Raw genomic sequence first — 20,955 nt, forward strand, 5'->3', positions numbered from 1 at the left:
GTGGTATTTTTTTTTTTATATATATTTTAGGAGTAATCAGATGACAGCAGGTTCAAGGCCTTAAACAAATAAAATGAAACACGGAAAAAAAAACATTTGTGATTTTCCATTGTGATGAAAGTATTGTTCCTGTAACAGCCAGTCATAGTAGATAAATTAAACATTGGCATTAATGGGAATTCATTCATTAATGAGAATTACCTGCTGCTCCGTGCTTTCTACAGCTTTGTGTTTTTCATCTCGAAGTTCCTGTTTTTCCTTTTCTGCTTCCATCATCTTCTTCTCAAGTTGTCCCTGGTACTCAGCCGCCTCTTTCATCCGTATTTCTATGGTTTTACGGGCCTCTTCGGTTACCTTGAAAAAATGTTAACACTTAGCTTTTACATAGAAATTTTTATTACGTGTTTAAATTTACTTACATTCTTCACAAATAAAATACATGAAAAAACATTAATACAGATTGAGACCCGGAAGAGCAAAAACCTTCTGGGTATCCAAGAAGTCTTGACTGGAAAGTAGGCTTTGGCTTTCTTACCTTACACACAAGTTATTATTGATTCAAGGGTTGTGAAGATGAGAAATCCAAAGGTTGCGGGATTTGTAAATACTATATTACATGTGAAAATTAAATCATCATAGAGGGAATTTCTCTTACATTCTTGATTTATTTTATATTTATTAGCAGGGCTAGAATTATTTTTCATAAAAAATATATATGAAACCCATCAAGACTGCAGGACAATTAAGTTACAGCAGTCGATACATGAAGTACAGTCGGTGCAGCTAAAAGGCAGCCTGGTGAAGAATATGGCTTTAGAAATAGTTACTGTACCTGCTTTTCCTTGTTTAGCGATTCTTCCAAGCCAAGCACAACCTCTTTGTATTGCTCTACATTACTAATGGCAGTTTTCAATCTCTCTTTAAGGTCACCCACTAACTCTTCAGATTGCCTTAGCTTATTCTTTATCTCTTCTATATCTTCACCCTTGTCATCTGTATCTAGGAAAGATGGGAAAGGGAAATGCAAGATTATAACCGATGCACAATTATATATATACAGCTGACCGCACCACAAAATTCTCGCTCTGTGAACGCACCGGCTTATCAGCACAAGCTGGCCAGCTGATCTCGGGTGCTAAATCCAGAGGACATGCTGACATAAATCACAAGAAGAAAGAAGCGGCAGCACTCACCGTCTTCAGAGCAGGTAAATCTTTATTGCATGACATTCATGGCTCGGGGGTGCATATACAAAGGAGTGTGCAAGCTCGAACGTAGCTTTGAGCTTGCACACTCCTCTGTATATGCACCCCTGAGCCGTGAAGATTGTGATGCAATATTTACCTGCTCTGAAGATCGGTGAGTGCTTTCTTGTGAAATTATATATATATATATATATATATATATATATATATATATATATATATATATATATATACACACACACACATACACACACATATATACGCACACACATATATACATACATATATACACATACACACCCACTGAAACAACACAATTTGTAAAAATAAAAAAAATACATATATCCATCTATATATCCATGAAAAGTACCTTTGCTGGAAGACAATTGGCTTGAGCGTGATGCCAACTGTGCTTCAAAATTACCAAGCTGTTGCTTGAGTGTAGCAATTTCTTTATGTGAATTCTTCAGGAGCTCTTTTGTGCTGTTGTGAAGATTTACTTCTGATTCATACTGTCTTTTAAGGTCCAACATCTGAACCTGCAAAGAAAATCATTTAACGCTTACAAAAAAAAAAAAACACCCAAAAAAGAACCAGTAGTACAGAAAAGTGACTCACATCTCGATTTTTACCAGCCATATGCTTCTGTTCTATTTCATGCTCCAATTTCTTCTTAATTTGGATTAACTCCTGCTCCAACTTTTCTATTTGGTTGGTATATCGCTGTCTAATTTCCGCATCAGACCTTTCAAGGGTAACCTAAAATAAAAAGAATACAGAAACTAGTATCCATTATATATCCAAGTGCTCCATGATCAGTGGTCAGGGAACAAGGCCTTTTTGTATTCATATAGAGCACAACATCCAGATAGGATCTCATATGAAAAAGCAATTCCATTACCAGAACAGCTAATGAACAAATGAATATATTTAACCTATTTATCATTGGGATAATTACACAGGACGAGGTTCAAAGTGTAAAGCAGTGAAATAAAACACAGCTACTAACCTGGATGGCTTGTAGATTGGTGAGCAGTAAGTTTTGACCTCGTTGCTCAACAATTAAGGAATCTCTTTCTTGGGTAAGTCTATTTTCGGTCATCTTCAGAAGCTCTTTTTCCCGTTTTAAGTTTTCGGCTCTTACCTTATAAGATGATAAAAAAAATCACAATGTCTGTACAAGCACGGCAAGACAGTGTACACTCACAGTGCAAACGCTCTGTATTTCTGCTGAAGCTCAATGGGGATAATCCATGTAAAAGGACACAACGCCAGAAACAAACAAAAAAATAAATTGAGAACTAAATCTATTTCTGTATTTCAGCTGATTAGTGAATTATCTTTTTCTTACTAATCATGTTTGCAATGTTTTAATTGGCTAAATACTTACTTCTGTAATTGCCAGCTTTTCATTGGCTGCTCTCAAGTCTTGTGTCATTGTGTTAATGATCTGCTCCTGTTTTTGTGTGGTGGCTGAAAGCTTCTGGGATTTTTCCTGTAGGGTTGTTATTTCTCGCCGGTAGCCTTCCACATTATCCTGTAACATTTCATACCTATGGAAGCAATGACAAGTCACAATCAGGAATGGGATGAAAGTCAACAAAGCGCACTACTAACATGTCAACTGACAAAAAAAGTTAATATCTGATTTACTCAATAGTAATAGTTTATTACAACTTCCATAGGACACTAGTGGATTTGGTTGAGCGCATGGCAGCGACCTGCTACTGGCAAGAAGCAATCAGTCATTTGCAGCCACTTCCTAAGAGGTTGTGGACATGGGGCTGATCACATTGATGCAATCAATTATTAAATTAAAAATAAGAGTAGTTTTTCTCCATTAATCATTGAGTAAGCAATTAGCAACAGGAGATCAGAAAAGGTGCTCAAATAAATGAAATCCACCGACAAAGGGGGTTTTCCCACGAAACAAAGTTAATTTTAAAGTTGATGTTAATCAACAGATCTTGAGATATTAAAGAGACCACTGCAAGATGTTCAGTTTGTCTGATTTCTCTCTTTATAGGTATATTTTTGAGTAAAATGTAAATTGTTCATCTATATATATAATTGTCTAAGGGGTACTTCCGTCTGTCTGTTCTCAACTTCCGTAACGTTTATTCATTCGCTGATTGGTCTCGCCAGCTGCCTGCCATGGCTGCCGCGACCAATCAGCGACGGGCACAGTCCGATTAGTCCCTCCCTACTCCCCTGCAGTCAGTGCCGGGCGGCCGCTCCATACTCCCTGCAGTCACGGCTCACACAGGGTTAATGCCGGCGGTAACGGACCGCGTTATGCCGCGGGTAACTCACTCAGTTACTGCCGCTATTGACCCTGTGTGACCAAGTTTTTACTATTGACGCAGCCTATGCAGCGTCAATAGTAAAAGGATCTAATGTTAAAAATAATAAAAAAAATAAAAAATCATTATATACTCACCTTCCGCCGCCTTTCCCGTTCCTCGCAACCCTCCGGTAACGGCTCTGTGCAAGCCGCAGGTTCAGGTAGCAAGGATCGTATGGCAGAAGGACCTGCCATGACGTCACGTTCATGTGACGCGATGTCTTCACAGACCCTGCGCGCCTGCGCGAGCAGGACCTGCCATGACATCACGGTCATGTGACCGCGACGTCATCACACCCTGGGACCGGAAGCTGCCACCTGTACCGCGCACAGGCGACAGAACTACAAGTATGGTGAGTATGTTAGCACTACAATGGGCCCTCGGATCGGAAGGTGAGTATGTTTATTTTTTAGCCTGTGACATACGTAGCTGGGCAATCTACTACGTAACTGGGCAATATACTACGTGGCTGGGCAATATACTACGTGGCTCTGTGCTGTATACTACATCGCTGTGCAATATACTACGTGGCTCTGTGCTGTATACAACTTCACTGGGCAATATACGACATGGCTGGGCAATATACTACGTCACTGGGCAATATACTACGTCACTGGGCAATATACTACGTCACTGGGCAATATACTACGTCACTGGGCAATATACTACGTCGTTGTGCAATATAGTACGTGGCTCTGTGCTGTATACTACGTCACTGGGCAATATACTACGTCACTGGGCAATATACTACATGGCTGGGCAATATACTACGTCGCTGTGCAATATACTACGTCACTGGGCAATATACTACGTCACTGGGCAATATAGTACGTGGCTCTGTGCTCTATACTACGTCACTGGGCAATATACTACGTGGCTCTGTGCTGTATACAACGTCACTGGGCAATATACTACATGGCTGTGCAATATACTACGTCGCTGTGCAATATACTACGTCACTGGGCAATATACTACGTCGCTGTGCAATATAGTATGTGGCTCTGTGCTGTATACTACGTGGGTGGGCAATATAGTACGTGGCTGGGCAATATACTACGTGGCTGGGCTATATACTACGTCACTGGGCAATATACTACGTGGGCTGTGCAATATACTACATGGGCTGTCCAATATACTATGTGGACATGCATATTCTAGAATACCCGATGCGTTAGAATCGGGCCACCATCTAGTTTATTCTATAAACTTCTGACAACATGTCTCCGAATTTCCAAGCAATACATTTTGTATTTTTTTTTCTGAAAAGGAGAAATGGTCAAAATGAAAAAACAAACAAAAACAGTGCTTTCACACCTGAAATAATGCAACAAAAACAATTTCTTAATTATTTAGAAACAACAATTCTAATGTTTTAACTCAGGAAGAGTTCAGAAATCAATATTTTGTGGAATAATCATGATTTTTAAATCACAGCTTTCATACTTCTTGGCATGCTTTCCACTAGTCTTTCACACTGCTTCTGGTGCAAAAAACAGGATTTTTGGTTGCTTACAGTAAAATCTGCTTCTCGGAGCCTCCATTGGGGGACACAGGAACCATGGGTGTTATGCTGCTCCCACTAAGAGGCTGACACTATGCACAAAAAAAGTTAGCTCCTCCTCTGCAGTGTACACCCCACCGACTGGCATTATGCACTTCAGTTAGTGAGAAAGCAGTAGGAGAAAAACAGTAAGGTTGAAACATAACCACAAACATGAGAACAGTAAACATGAGAACAGTCATAGAACACAGAACAACAGAAACTGAACAACATGGGGAGGGTGTTGTGTCCCCCAATGAAGGCTCCGAGAAACAGATTTTACAGTAAGCAACCAAAAATCCTGTTTTCTCTATCGCCTCTCATTGGGGGACACAGGAATCATGGGACGTTCCAAAGCAGTCCCTGGGGTGGGAAAAACAGACTTCCATCAGGTCAGAGGACTCACCACTGCCGCCTGCCTAGGATGGCGTCCGCCGAAGCATAGGTAAGGACCTTGTAAAATTTGGCAAACGTGTGGATGGAAGACCAGGTTGCCGCTTTGCAAAGCTGTAGGGCGGAAGCCCTGTGATGTACCGCCCAGGAAGCGCCGACTGCCCAGGTAGAGTGAGCCTTTATCCCAGGAGGGGGCACTCTGTTCTTGACCCGCTAAGCCTCCAAAATTGCCGTTCTGATCCAGCGAGCAATAGTCGCCTTGGAAGCCGGCAGGCCTCTATGCGAGCCATCAGGAATGACGAAAAGAGAATCTGTCTTCCGGAAAGCGGCCGTTCTAGCCAGGTAGATCCTCCCTGCCCTGACGAGGTCCAGCTTGTTCAACGATCGCTCCAGAGGATGAGTCAGAGCTGGGCAAAAGGATGGTAGAATGATGTCCTCGTTGAGGTGGAAACCACCTTAGGAAGGAAGGCGGAGGCCTGAGGACCACCTTGTCCCGGTGGATAACCAAGAAAAAAAATCGGCAAGAAAGGGCCGCCAACTCGGAAACGCGGCGGATCGAAGTGATGGCCACAAGAAAGGCCACCTTCCAAGATAGAAGAAGGGACAGGGAAACCTGAGAAGCTCAAAGGGGGAACCCCTCAGAACATCCAGCACAAGATTTAAATCCCATGAATCCACAGGGGCCCTGTATGGAGGGACAGCGTGGGCTACTCCTTGAAGGAAGGTCTTAACCTGTGGCCGAGAAGATGATGTCTTCTGAAAAAGGATGGAGAGCGCAGAAACCTGGCCCTTTAGGGAACTAAGAGCAAGGCCCGAATCCAGTCCTGCCTGAAGGAAAGCCAAAATGGAAGGCAGGGAAAAGGACATAGGTGAAACGCGGTTGGACTCACACCAACAGAAGTAAGCCTTTCAGGTACGATAGTAGATCCTGGAAGACGAAGGCTTCCTAGCCTGGATCATAGTGTGAATCACCCGGTCCGAAAGGCCGGATGCTCTTAGAACTGCGGTCTCAACAGCCACGCCGTTAAACTGAGTGACAGAGAATTCGGGTGGCAGATCGGACCCTGAGACAGCAGATTGGGTCTGTCTGGAAGGCGCCAGGGGGCATCCACGAGAAGACTGACGATCTCCTCAAACCAAGATCTCCTGGGCCAATCCGGGGTTATCAGAATGACGGGCACCCCTTCCTCCTTGATCTTTTTCAACAACTTGGGAAGCAAGAGAAGGGGTGGGAACAGATAGGGGAGCACAAACTGCGACCAAGGAATGGCCAGAGCGTCGACGCCCACTGCGAGAGGGTCGCGAGACCTGGAGACGAACCAAGGGACCTTCCTGTTCATTCGAGACGCCGTGAGGTCCACGTCCGGAGTCCCCCATCGAAGACAAATCTGGTGGAAGACCTCCTGATGCAAGGACTATTCCTCTGCCGCCAGACCCTCGCGGCTGAGTAAGTCGGCGGCCCAATTGTCCACGCCGGGGATATGCACCGCGGATATTACCGGAACCGTTGCCTCTGCCCAGGAGGAGGATCTTGGATACCTTGGCTAAGGCCAAGGAGCTCCGAGTCCCCCCCTGATGGTTGACATATGCCACCGCTGTGGCATTGTCCATCTGGATTTGGATAGGAAGACCTCTGAGAATCCTTTCCCAATGACGAAGGGAGAGAAAGATGGCTCGAATCTCGAGGAAGTTGATCGGCAGAGAAGACTCCTGCGCCGACCAACGACCCTGAACAGTTAGGTGGCGAAACACCGCACCCCAGCTGAACAGGCTGGCGTCCGTCGTCACCACCTGCCAGTGAACTGGAAGGAAGGACCTGCCCTGGGAGATATGACGTCAGCCACCAGTTGAGGGACCGCTTGACCCGGGAAGAGAGTCGGATCGGATGATCCAGGGAGAAGACAGACCTGTCCCACTGTGACAGGATGGCCTGCTGAAGAGGCCGAGAGTGAAATTGGGCGAAGGGAATCGCTTCCAATGATGCTACCATCCTTCCCAGAACCTTCACGGCCGATCGTAAGGAGGGAAGCCGAGGACCCTAAGGCTGAGTTCACACGTAGCAGAATTGCCACGGAAATATCCGCGGCAATTCTGCGCCTCCTGCAGTGGGTATATCGCATGCAGAATTTGCATGCATATACCCGCAGAAAACTAGCGTTTTGCAAGCATAATTAGCTTGCAGAATGCTAGCGTTTTCCAAGCGATCTGTAGCATCGCTTGGAAAACTGTTTGACAGGTTGGTCACACTTGTCAAACATAGTGTTTGACAAGTGTGACCAACTTTTCACTATAAGAAAACCAAGAAAAAAGGATATGCATAAAACTGGGATCAACCATCCAAATAAACAACTTTATTAATACAGGGCATATCAAAACAAGACATACATTTAAAAACATTTAAAAAACCCAAAAAAAAACAGCATATGGCCAGTAAGCCACCTGCTACCTCCCAGACAGATGGAAATAAATGCCAAAGAGCACCACACAAAATATAATAATAAATACAAAACAATGCACATATATACAATTTCAGATATCCAAGCTCATCCACTGCCAGCTATCCTCTATGAGCCTAAATTACAGCTTATGTGCAACCTTATCAGTGCTTACAAAATGTGCATAGCACTGCCCAGGAGCCTGGAACTAGGATAACCCCATTCTAAATAAAGGAATACCACACCAAGGCGGCCGTGCACTTACACAGAAGCATATAGCCCAGAGCACAAAGATAAGGACAAGTCCAGGAAACCTGGGGCTCAAAAGAAGTGCCGGGTAGGGATGAGAAAATGCACTGCAAGGTGCTCGTGCTGGGAGGGACTGAAGCCCCACGCGTATCGACGCTACAAGAGCGTCTTCCTCAGGGGAAATGTGCAGTAAGTAAGCGAGGCTTGTTTTAATATGACCAGATAATGAACTATAACAAAAATCACCTGTGGGCATGCAGCAGCGTGCAGGTATCCGGGGGCAAATGCAGGCCAGCATACACTTCCGGTTCGCCGAGTGAACAGAACTGCAGCTGCGCAGTGACCTAAGGTTGCAAAGTAGCACACACAGCCACAGTCCAAGAGTAACCATGGGAACAGGTAACGCTGAACTAATTAAGAGGCCGCCTGTGTGGACCAGGCAGGTAGAAAAAAGAGCTCCCAAGGAGTCAGAGGAAACGCCTGTGTGGACCAGGCAGGCAGAAAAAAGAGCTCTAAAGGAATCAGAAAGAGAACACTGGCCAGTGATCAATAGAGAATAGGAGCATGAAAAAAGTTAATACCAAGCACATACATAGGATACTACCAAATTATCAAGGCTGACAGAATGAGACACATATTCCCGCTGCTGGAATCCTACCAGACAAATGGCGACGCAGAGACAATTCAAGGACAAGCGCCTGCGCAAATGAATAAAGTTGAAATTAAGTAAACCAAAGGGCACTCGCGCAGTGCAATTATATTGCTGCGTAAGTCCATACATGCTGGGCCGCGTACATCCCTGAGAGGTAAGTTAGGGCACACGAAATAAATATTCACCCTGTCCCTGTTGGTCATAGAGATAGGAAGCACAATCCCGACTTACTGGTTGTGATGCATATGACCGCTCAGAGTAAGAGCAGTTACTGCGCCCCCACCTTAGTGTCTGGTAATAAGAGACAAACTTGCATCAAAAATGGGGGCACCCAAGAAAAATAAATACATAAATGGATGCCCATACAGTACAAAAGGAAACGCACACGCCAATACTGAGAATACCTGAGGATCATTCCCATAGCTCCTACTAAGCGGTGCGACAGATCCACATGTGCATATAACTGAGGTGGTATACCTATTAAAGGTTGGTACCAGGAGGAGGCAAAGTTAATGTGACAATACATAGACACAAACAGCATTGTACTATAGTGATATACTAATCTCAATAAGATGATCCCCTCATACATGCGTGCCATTTATTTTCTTGAGAAAATGATCACATCACAAAGGTACTATAAGCCACTAATGAGGTACACCCTAACAAGGGGCACCAAATAATAGGGCAAAATCTGGCGACGGACACAAGTATACAATAAAATATGTACAGTCCATAAGCAAATGATCAAAGCCGACGTTCCAAGAGATGAAAGGCCAACAGGTCCAAAGGTCCATAATGCTTCTTCATCTTCCGCCTAAGCAGATGCTCGCAAAATCTACGGTGGGATGAGAACTAGAATATACAAGGACAGAGGTAAGTATTAATGAAGGGGAGGGGGGGGGGGAGGGGAAAAAAAAAAAAAAAAAAAAAAAAAGGGAGGGGAAAAGGGGAGAGGGGGAAGGGGAGAGAGGCGGATAAAAAGGAACAGAGCACAATTTCTCATGCTTGCTTATAAAAGCCCGTATATAAAATCTTAATACTCTAGCTCCAGCGGGCATGAATGAGGAACTTTTATATACGGGCTTTTATAAGCAAGCATGAGAAATTGTGCTCTGTTCCTTTTTATCCGCCTCTCTCCCCTTCCCCCTCTCCCCTTTTCCCCTCCCTTTTTTTTTTTTTTTTTTTTCCCCCTCCCCCCCCCCCTCCCCTTCATTAATACTTACCTCTGTCCTTGTATATTCTAGTTCTCATCCCACCGTAGATTTTGCGAGCATCTGCTTAGGCGGAAGATGAAGAAGCATTATGGACCTTTGGACCTGTTGGCCTTTCATCTCTTGGAACGTCGGCTTTGATCATTTGCTTATGGACTGTACATATTTTATTGTATACTTGTGTCCGTCACCAGATTTTGCCCTATTATTTGGTGCCCCTTGTTAGGGTGTACCTCATTAGTGGCTTATAGTACCTTTGTGATGTGATCATTTTCTCAAGAAAATAAATGGCACGCATGTATGAGGGGATCATCTTATTGAGATTAGTATATCACTATAGTACAATGCTGTTTGTGTCTATGTATTGTCACATTAACTTTGCCTCCTCCTGGTACCAACCTTTAATAGGTATACCACCTCAGTTATATGCACATGTGGATCTGTCGCACCGCTTAGTAGGAGCTATGGGAATGATCCTCAGGTATTCTCAGTATTGGCGTGTGCGTTTCCTTTTGTACTGTATGGGCATCCATTTATGTATTTATTTTTCTTGGGTGCCCCCATTTTTGATGCAAGTTTGTCTCTTATTACCAGACACTAAGGTGGGGGCGCAGTAACTGCTCTTACTCTGAGCGGTCATATGCATCACAACCAATAAGTCGGGATTGTGCTTCCTATCTCTATGACCAACAGGGACAGGGTGAATATTTATTTCGTGTGCCCTAACTTACCTCTCAGGGATGTACGCGGCCCAGCATGTATGGACTTACGCAGCAATATAATTGCACTGCGCGAGTGCCCTTTGGTTTACTTAATTTCAACTTTATTCATTTGCGCAGGCGCTTGTCCTTGAATTGTCTCTGCGTCGCCATTTGTCTGGTAGGATTCCAGCAGCGGGAATATGTGTCTCATTCTGTCAGCCTTGATAATTTGGTAGTATCCTATGTATGTGCTTGGTATTAACTTTTTTCATGCTCCTATTCTCTATTGATCACTGGCCAGTGTTCTCTTTCTGATTCCTTTAGAGCTCTTTTTTCTGCCTGCCTGGTCCACACAGGCGTTTCCTCTGACTCCTTGGGAGCTCTTTTTTCTACCTGCCTGGTCCACACAGGCGGCCTCTTAATTAGTTCAGCGTTACCTGTTCCCATGGTTACTCTTGGACTGTGGCTGTGTGTGCTACTTTGCAACCTTAGGTCACTGCGCAGCTGCAGTTCTGTTCACTCGGCGAACCGGAAGTGTATGCTGGCCTGCATTTGCCCCCGGATACCTGCACGCTGCTGCATGCCCACAGGTGATTTTTGTTATAGTTCATTATCTGGTCATATTAAAACAAGCCTCGCTTACTTACTGCACATTTCCCCTGAGGAAGACGCTCTTGTAGCGTCGATACGCGTGGGGCTTCAGTCCCTCCCAGCACGAGCACCTTGCAGTGCATTTTCTCATCCCTACCCGGCACTTCTTTTGAGCCCCAGGTTTCCTGGACTTGTCCTTATCTTTGTGCTCTGGGCTATATGCTTCTGTGTAAGTGCACGGCCGCCTTGGTGTGGTATTCCTTTATTTAGAATGGGGTTATCCTAGTTCCAGGCTCCTGGGCAGTGCTATGCACATTTTGTAAGCACTGATAAGGTTGCACATAAGCTGTAATTTAGGCTCATAGAGGATAGCTGGCAGTGGATGAGCTTGGATATCTGAAATTGTATATATGTGCATTGTTTTGTATTTATTATTATATTTTGTGTGGTGCTCTTTGGCATTTATTTCCATCTGTCTGGGAGGTAGCAGGTGGCTTACTGGCCATATGCTGTTTTTTTTTGGGTTTTTTAAATGTTTTTAAATGTATGTCTTGTTTTGATATGCCCTGTATTAATAAAGTTGTTTATTTGGATGGTTGATCCCAGTTTTATGCATATCCTTTTTTCTTGGTTTTCTTTGAATGTACTGCTCTATATGCATATGGTTGATCCCTCATTTATTTATAGCTGTGGTGCCCGCTATTTCCTTTGTGTACCAACTTTTCACTATAGATGCAGCCTATGCAGCATCTATAGTAAAAGATAGAATGTTAAAAATAATAAAAAAAATTAAAAAAAAAAGGTTATACTCACCTCAGCGGCATCCATTCCTAATGCTGTGTGTTCAGGACCTTCCATTGACGTAGCGGTCACGTGACCGCGGGTCATGTGACCGCGACGTCATCGCAGGTCCTTCACACACACCTCGGAAGCCGCTGAGAAGGTCGGGCCGCCAGAAGGTGAGTATATCGCTATTTTTTATTTTAATTCTTTTTTTTTTACCACTTATATGGTGCCCAGTCCGTGGAGGAGAGTCTCCTCTCCTCCACCCTGGGTACCAACCGCACTTGATCTGCTTACTTCCCGCATGGTGTGCATAGCCCCGTGCGGGAAGTAAGCAGATCAATGCACTCCTATGTGTGCAGAATCGCCGCGATACCGCAATTTTAATGAACATGCTGCGTTTTCTTCTGGATTGCGATTCCGCTCAGGAAAAAAATGCAGCATGTGCACAAAAAATGCGGATTGCATTCTGTTACATAGGATGCTTAATGTTAGCGTTTTTTTCGCGGTTTTATAGTGTTTTTATAGCGAAAAAACGCGAAAAACACGCAAAAAATCTGCTACGTGTGCACACAGCCTAAAGCAAGCGTACGTCCCGATGAAGAATGGATCTCTCGTCTTCGGGAAGGAAGACTTTGGTCTGACGAGTGTCGAAGAGCATGTCCAGAAAAATGAGGCGCTGGGAAGGAACAAGACAGGATTTCTTCCTGTTGACAAGCCACCCAAAGTGGTCTAGAGTGTCGAGGACGATGGACAGGCTCTCGTGAGCCTGAGAAAAGGACGGACCCTTGATGAGGATGTCGTCGAGGTAAGAAAAAGGACCAGTCCCCTGACCCTCAAGATGGCCATCAGCGCCGCCATGATCTTCGTGAAAACCTTGGGAGCAGTTGAGAGACCGAACGGCAGGGCCGCGAATAACGGGACATGGAGGTAGGCGTCTTGAATATCTATGGAACACAGAAATTCCTGAGCCTCCATGGAAGCAATTACTGAACGAAGGGATTCCATCCTGAAGTGTTTCAGACGAACGCTCTTGTTCAGCAATTTGAGATCCAGAATGGGATGAACCTTGCAGTCTTTTTTCGGTACCACAAAAATATTTGAATAGAAACCTGTGAACCGTTCTTTTTCTGGAATGGGAACGAGTACACCGGCTTTGAGGAGAGAAGCGATGGCTGCGAAGAAACCCAGAACTAGAGCGGGGTCTGTTGGAGGTCGGGATTCGAATTAACGATCCCGGGGTTGTGAAACGAACTCTATTTTGTATCCCGAGGATACAACTTCCCTGACCCATGCATCCTCTACTGAGGATATCCAGACGTCCATTGAAGAAGACGACACTGCCGCCCAGCCTGGGAAGTGGGCTGGGGTCTTGCCGCGAGTCATGCAGAGGTGGATCTTCTAGTCCTAGACCTGGAGGATCTACCCTGGGAGTAGCGAGAACGCCAGGAAGGAGTGGGTCTAAAGGATACTGTCTTCTCTTGACGTGCCTGTGGCCTCTGTTGCTGCTTGGAAAAGGAGTTTGACGTCGCGAAGCGACGAAAAGGCCAAAAGGGCCAAAATTGCCATCTAGGAGGAGGGCGACGAGGTTTAGACTGGGGAAGAGAACTTGCGCCCCTGGTGGCGTCCTTAATGATTTGGTCCAGCTTAGAACCAAAGAGGCGTGAACCTTGAAAAGGCAGGCTGGTAAGGGACTTTTTAGAAGACAAATACGCCTGCCAGGCCTTGAGCCAAATGGTCCAGCGGATAGCAAGAACATTGCTGGACGCCTGAGCCGCACAAGATGCGGCATCCAGAGAGGCAGAAACCAGGTATTCACCTGCGTGAGAAATCTGGTTGGCAAGCTCCGCCAGCTGTCCGGGTGGAGCCCCGTCCAGGATGCCCCAACAGAGTTATTTGGCTCATTTGGATATGGATTTTGAAACTCAAGTGGAAGCAAAAGCCGGGCATAGAGTAGCTGCAGCCGCTTCAAAGGCTGACTGCGCAAAGGATTCTATGACTATCGTTAGAATCCTTCAGACATGCTCCGCCGGACAGTGGAAGGATAGTGTTGGTGGACCGCCTGGAAACTGGAGGATCCACCGAGGGAGAAACCTTCTAATTGGCGGTAAGTTCTGGAGAAAAAGGATATAAAACGCCAAGGCGCTTTCCCCTCTGAAAATATTTGGTCGGATTCTCTCTTTCTCTGGTCATGATCTCCTCGAATTCAGGGCGAGGAGCGAAAAACTTGGAAGGTGGTTTAGCCGGTCTAAACGAAACCGCCCGATCTGAGGGTTCCGTAGAGGTATCCTTGATGCCATAGGTCTGATTTATCGCTCCAATGAGATTCTGAACCATATCCCTCATGGTAGCGATTTGATTAGAATCCAGCTCTGAAATATCCTCCGAGGTCGCATCAGAGAACGCCTCGCCTGACTCGGGGGAGGAGGACTGGGAGGAAGCCGACCGCAGAGAAGGAGCGTGGGGTGAGATGGAACGAGAAGAGGACTCAGACTGGCATTCCTGTCTGGACCGTTTGCAACTTAAATTGGAGGGCTCGGACGGAGGCTCCTGCGACCTGCTGGCTACTGCGGGGGGCCTGCAGGGGAAATTGATCAAGCACGGACACAAGAGTTTGAGACACCAGAGTTAGATCCGCTACCGATTGTGACAGACAGGAGGCCCAGCTTGGGATGGGGGTGTCACTCACAAGCTGAGCGGCCGGGGGATCCTGTGCGGTGGGAACAATTGGGTTGCTGCAGACCTGACAGAGTGGAGAGGACTGACCTGAGGGAAGTTTGCAGTTACAAGACGAACATGCAAAGAATTTGACTAAGGCAGAAGAAGTAGAGGAAGAAGTAGGAGGACGAGAGCGGCCTCCCTTAGAGGTAGACATTTTGAAAGGTCCCTGAAGAAAATGCCAGAGGGTTAGGGGACAGAGGGGAGTGTCAGTCTGCAGTGCAGAGCTACTCACGGCAGACGAAAACGGATTCCAGGTGGATGAAGCTGTCCGACTTGCGCGTGGACCTCCGGGGAAGTAGCCCTTTAGGCAGGGAGGCAATGTGAGATCCTGCCGCAATCCAAGAAGTGGGAACGCGCAGATGGTGACCGCTGAGGACGCCAGAATGCGCACAAGGGGCGGAGTGGCGATGTGTGGTGCCAAGCGTAGTGGGGAGAGTGGAGTCTGCCATGCGCCCAGGAGCACCATGATGGCGCTGGAGGGGGGAGAATGCGGGGAGGAAGATTGTTGGTCGGAAGAAAAGCCCGCCCGAGCAAAACGGAAGTGGGCGGAGTCGTGGTGCCAGAGGTAGGCCTGGGCCGAAGCCGGGACCTGAATTAGAGGCCAGCGGCCGCCGGTGAAAGAGACCGCAGCGCCAGAGCAGTGCGCCGCAGCAGCCTGCCAAGGCTGTCGCACTGTAACAGAAGGCATTGCGACCGCCGAGCAGTGCGACTGCAGGGGGAGGAAAAGCCTGCAAAGACCGCCGCGCCAGAATGGATTGTGGCCGCCGAGCAGGGAGACGGCCGCCCTGAGAAGGTGGAGCGGCCGTAACCACTGGGGAAGTGGCGCAGCCGCCAGGAAGGAGCGCGGCTGCCTCAAAGGCCGCCGCGTGATAAGGCGATTCTGCCAGTGAACCTGGCTGCATGCAACGTGGTATCCTGGGATCCCCTAATACAAATACAAAATAAAGAATCGAGCAGTGCAGCTCCAGAGGGACCCCTTCTCGCCACTGAAAAAGGCCCCCACATCTGCGAGTAAGATGGGATGGGATGGGGAAAATACTCACCTCAAACATCCCACGCCGTTACTAACCTGAAGAGGAATGAGACGTCCAGGGAGCTGTAATGGACATCCTCGTCTCCGCAACAGACAGGCTCTGGTGGGCGAGTGGGTGGGGGACGGAGCTAGGACCGGACTTATGAGCACACTTGTGTGCTAGGATCATGGTCCTGCTGAGGGATCTATGAGGATACGGGGTGGCAGTACACGCCGTACTCATAGTCCGTATTGTGGGATTACAGGTGGTGTGACTGTTCACCCTGTATCCATCCGGAAAAACCTGAAACAAAACAACGCACATTGAGGTAGATAAGGGTCTAATGAAAGACCCGCGTCCACCTCCTACTGACACTAAGCTAAACTGAAGAGTATAATGCCAGTCGGTGGGGTGTACACTGCAGAGGAGGAGCTAACTTATTTTGTGTATAGTGTCAGCCTCCTAGAGGCAGCAGCATACACCCATGGTTCCTGTGTCCCCCAATGAGAGGCGATAGAGAAATGTAAGCAGTTCTTCTTTGTTTGATGTCTTGTGACTATCCATCATCCTCCTGATTACATTCCAGAGGTTTTCAGTTGGGTTCAGATCTGGAGACTGGGCTGCCCATGACAGTGTTATAATGTGGAGGTCTCTTAACCCCTTCGTGCCACCCACCGTACTAGTACGGCGCTGCCGGCACTGCATTTGTGCCAGCCGCAGTACTAGTACGGCGGGCCGATCACCGCGGTCTCGCGCTGAGCGCCGCGGTGATCGGGTGCGGGTGTCAGCTGTATATGACAGCTGACACCCCGCAGCAATGCCCACGATCGGCGCTATCGCCGATCGCGGGCATTTAACCCCTCTGATGCCGCTGTCAATAGTGACAGCGGCATAGAGGGGGATCGCGCAGGGACGGGGGCTCCCTGCGCTCTCCCACCGGAGCAACGCGATGAGATCGCGATGCTCCGGTGACCTGGAAGGAGTCCCCGGATCCAAGATGGCCGCGGGACTCCTTCCGGGTCATGAGATGACCCTGCTTGCCGGCGTCTGCTGAGAATTCCTCATAGCAGGCGCCGGCAAGCCTCTGCAATGTGCCTGTCAGATCGGTGATCTGACAGAGTGCTGTGCACACTGTCAGATCACCGATCTGTGATGTCCCCCCCTGGGACAAAGTAAAAAAAAAAAAATTTCCACAGGTGTAAAAAAAAAAAAAAAAAAAAAATTCCTAAGAAAGAAAAAAAAAAATATTCCCATAAATACATTTCTTTATCTAAATAAAAAAAAAAAACACACAATAAAAGTACACATATTTAGTATCGCCGCGTCCGTAATGACCCCACCTATAAAACTATATCACTAGTTAACCCCTTCAGTGAACACCGTAAAAAAAAAAAAAACCCGAGGCAAAAAACAACGCTTTATTCTCATACCGCCAAACAAAAAGTGGAATAACACGCGATCAAAAAGACGGATATAAATAACCATGGTACCGCTGAAAACGCCATCTTGTCCCGCAAAAAAAAAGCCACCATACAGCATCATCAGCAGAAAAATAAAAAAGTTATAGCTCTCAGAATAAAGCGATGCAAAAACAATTATTTTTTAATATAAAATAGTTTTTATTGTGTAAAAGCGCCAAAACATAAAAAAATTACATAAATGAGGTATCGCTGTAATCGTACTGACCCGAAGAATAAAACTGCTTTATCCTTTTTACCAAACGCGGAACGGTATAAACGCCCCCCCTAAAAGAATTTCAGGAATTGCTGGTTTTTGTTCATTCCGCCTCCCAAAAATCGGAATAAAAAGCGATCAAAAAATGTCATGTACCCGAAAATGGTACCAATAAAAACGTCAACTCGTCCCGCAAAAAACAAGATCTCACTTGACTCTGTGGACCAAAATATGGAAAAATTATAGCTCTCAAAATGTGGTGATGCAAAAACTATTTTTTGCAATAAAAAGCGTCTTTTAGTGTGTGATGGCTGCCAACCATAAAAATCCGCCCAAAAAACGCTATAAAAGTAAATCAAATCCCCCTTCATCACCCCCTTAGTTAGGGAAAAATAATAAAATTTTAAAAAATATATTTATTTCCATTTTCCCGTTAGGCTACTTTCACACTAGCGTCGGTACGGGGCCGTCGCGCTGCGTCGGCCCGACATACAGACGCATACTGTGCAAGCGCCGCACAACGGGGGCAGCGGATGCTGTTTTTCCACGCATCCGCTGCCCCATTGTAAGGTGCGGGGAGGTGGGGGCGGAGTTCCAGCCGCACATGCTCGGTCGGAAATGGTGGACCGTCGGCACAAAAAAAGTTACATGTAACGTTTTTTGCTGCTGGCGGTCCGCCACAACACGACGCAACCGTCGCACGACGCTTGCGACATGTGTCAATACGTCGCTAATGTTAGTCTATGGGGAAAAAACGCATCCTGCAGATTACTTTGCAGGATGCGTTTTTCGCCAAAACGACGCATTGCGATGTATGCAAAAAAAACGCTAGTGTGAAAGTAGCGCTAGGGTTAGGACTAGGGTTAGGGCTAGGGTTAGGGTTGGGGTTAGGGCTAGGGTTTCAGTTAGAATTGGGGAGTTTTCACTGTTTAGGCACATCAGGGGCTCTCCAAACGCGACATGGCGTCCGATCTCAATTCCAGCCAATTCTGCTTTGAAAAACTAAAAAACAGTGCTCCTTCCCTTCCGAGTTCTCCTGTGCGCCCAAACAGTGGTTCCCCCCACCATATGGGGTATCAGCGTTCTCAGGACAAGTTGGACAACAACTTTTGTGGTCCAATTTCTCCTGTTACCCTTGGGGGAAAAAAAACGTGGGGACTAAAATATAATTTTCGTGGAAAAAATTTTTTTTTTTATTTTCACGGCTCTACGTGATAAACTGTAGTGAAACACTTGTTGGTTCAAAGTTCTCACAACACATCTAGATAAGTTCCGTGGGGGGTCTAGTTTCCAATATGGGGTCACTTGTGGGGGGTTTCTACTGTTTAGGTACATCAGGGGCTCTGCAAATGCAACATGACACCTGCAGACCAATCCATCTAAGTCTGCATTTCAAACGGCGCTCCTTCCCTTCCGAGCTCTGCCGTGCACCCAAACAGTGGTTCCCCCCAATGTATGGGGTATCAGCGTACTCAGGACAAATTGGACAATAACTTTTGTGGTCCAATTTCTCCTGTTACCCTTGGGAAAAAAAAATTGCGGGCTAAAACATCATTTTGTGGAAAGAAAAAATGATTTTTTAATTTTCACAGCGCTACATTCTAAACTTTAGTGAAACAATTGGGGGTTAAAAGTGCTCACCACACATCTAGATAAGTTCCTTAGGGGGTATTCTTTCCAAAATGATGTCACTTGTGGGGGTTTCCACTGTTTAGGCACGTCAGGGGCTCTCCAAACATGACATGGGTTCCGATCTCAATTCCAGCCAATTTTGCATTGAAAAGTCAAATGGCGCTCATTCCCTTCCGAGCTCTGCCATGCGCCCAAACAGTGGTTTATCCCCATATATGAAGTACCAGCGTACTCAGGACAAATTGCACAACAACTTTTGGGGTCCAATTTATCCTGCTACCCTTGGGAAAATAAAAAATTTGGGGCAAAAAGATCATTTTTTGTGAAAATTAATATGAATTTTTTTTTACGGCTCTACATTATAAACTTCTGTGAAGCACTTGGAGGTTCAAAGTGCTCACCACACATCTAGATTAGTTCCTTAGAGGGTCTACTTTCCAAAATGGTGTCACTTGTGGGGGTTTCCACTGTTTAGGCACGTCAGGGGCTCTCCAAACGTGACATGGGTTCCGATCTCAATTCCAGCCAATTTTGCATTGAAAAGTCAAATGGCGCTCCTTCCCTTCCGAGCTCAGCCATGTGCCCAATCAATGGTTTACCCCAACATGTGGGGTATCGGCGTACTCAGGACAACTTGTACAACGACTTTTTTGGTCCAATTTCTCCTGTTACCCTTGGTAAAATAAAACAAATTGGATCTGAAGTAAAAATTTTGTGAAAAAAAAGTTAAAGGTTCAATTTTTTTAAACATTCCAAAAATTCCTGTGAAGCACCTGAAGGGTTAATAAACTTTTTGAATGTGGTTTTGAGTACCTTGAGGGGTGCAGTTATTAGAATGGTGTCACTTTTGGGCATTTTCTGCCATATAGACCCCTCAAAGTCACTTCAAGTGTGAGGTGGTCCGTAAAAAAAATGGTTTTGCAAATTTTGTTGCAAAAATGAGAAATCGCTGGTCAACTTTTAACCCTTATAACTCCCTAACGAAAAAAAATTATGTTTCCAAAATTGTGCTGATGTAAAGCAGACATGTGGGAAATGTTGTTTATTAACTATATTATGAGATATACCTCTCTAATTTAAGGGCATAAAAACTAAAAGTTTGAAAATTGCTAAATTTTCATAATTTACGACAAATTTTTGTTTTTTTCACAAATAAATGCAAGTCATATCGAAGAAGTTTTACCACTACCATGAAGTACAATATGTCACGAGAAAACAATCTCAGAATCAGCAGGATCCGTTGAAGCGTTTTAGAGTTATGACCCCATAAAGTGACAGTGGTCAGAATTGTAAAAATTGGCCCTGTCACTTAGGTGAAAACAGGCTTTGGGGTGAAGGGGTTAATTTTTGCCAGAGCTGTACAATATAATACAATAACTCCTTAAAGACAACAGATGAGGAATTACCGTTTTGAAGCAAATTCCAGCTGAGTGGAAATTTTTGTGCTTTGGGCCCGTAGTTCAGTAACTTGCTCCTGAAGTTTTTCATTCTGATCATTGAGCATTCTGTCATTTTCTGCTTTTTCTTTGCGATAACTTTCAAACACTTCTTTAAGCTGTAGAATGAAACCATTGGAAATGGACATTTTACTTCCAATTTAATCTGAACTGATTTCAATTGTACCAGTACATGCATTTGCGAAAAAGCAATGAAAAGGGTTGTCTGGTCCAAATCGATAAGTCTGCAGTCACTTGTGTTCAGAGCTGGGACCGGAGGGTATGTATGCGTTATACATACTCCCGGCCATAGCCCGACCAGTACACTTGTATTGAGGGAGGCCACGACCCGACTACTGACGCGGCCGTCCAGT

At 45.7% G+C, this 20,955-nt stretch overlaps 1 protein-coding gene across 4 annotated transcripts in view; it reads right to left on the reverse strand.

Annotated features, from left to right (window-relative positions):
* Window positions 1-20,955, reverse strand: part of TPR (translocated promoter region, nuclear basket protein) — a 196,773-nt gene that overhangs the window by 87,414 nt on the left and 88,404 nt on the right. For 3 of the 4 annotated variants that reach the window (XM_077277613.1, XM_077277610.1, XM_077277609.1), the window contains exons 17-23: window positions 20,552-20,700; window positions 2,596-2,758; window positions 2,215-2,349; window positions 1,824-1,964; window positions 1,576-1,744; window positions 833-999; window positions 202-354 (exon numbers count right to left, since the gene is read on the reverse strand). In XM_077277613.1, the coding sequence (XP_077133728.1) occupies window positions 202-354; window positions 833-999; window positions 1,576-1,744; window positions 1,824-1,964; window positions 2,215-2,349; window positions 2,596-2,758; window positions 20,552-20,700 (1,077 nt within the window). The remainder of the gene's footprint in view (window positions 1-201; window positions 355-832; window positions 1,000-1,575; window positions 1,745-1,823; window positions 1,965-2,214; window positions 2,350-2,595; window positions 2,759-20,551; window positions 20,701-20,955) is intronic. The other variant, XM_077277611.1, reaches the window with a different exon arrangement.

This window comes from Ranitomeya variabilis, chromosome 8 (genome assembly GCF_051348905.1).
Source record: "Ranitomeya variabilis isolate aRanVar5 chromosome 8, aRanVar5.hap1, whole genome shotgun sequence".
Classification (NCBI taxonomy): Eukaryota; Metazoa; Chordata; class Amphibia; order Anura; family Dendrobatidae; genus Ranitomeya; species Ranitomeya variabilis.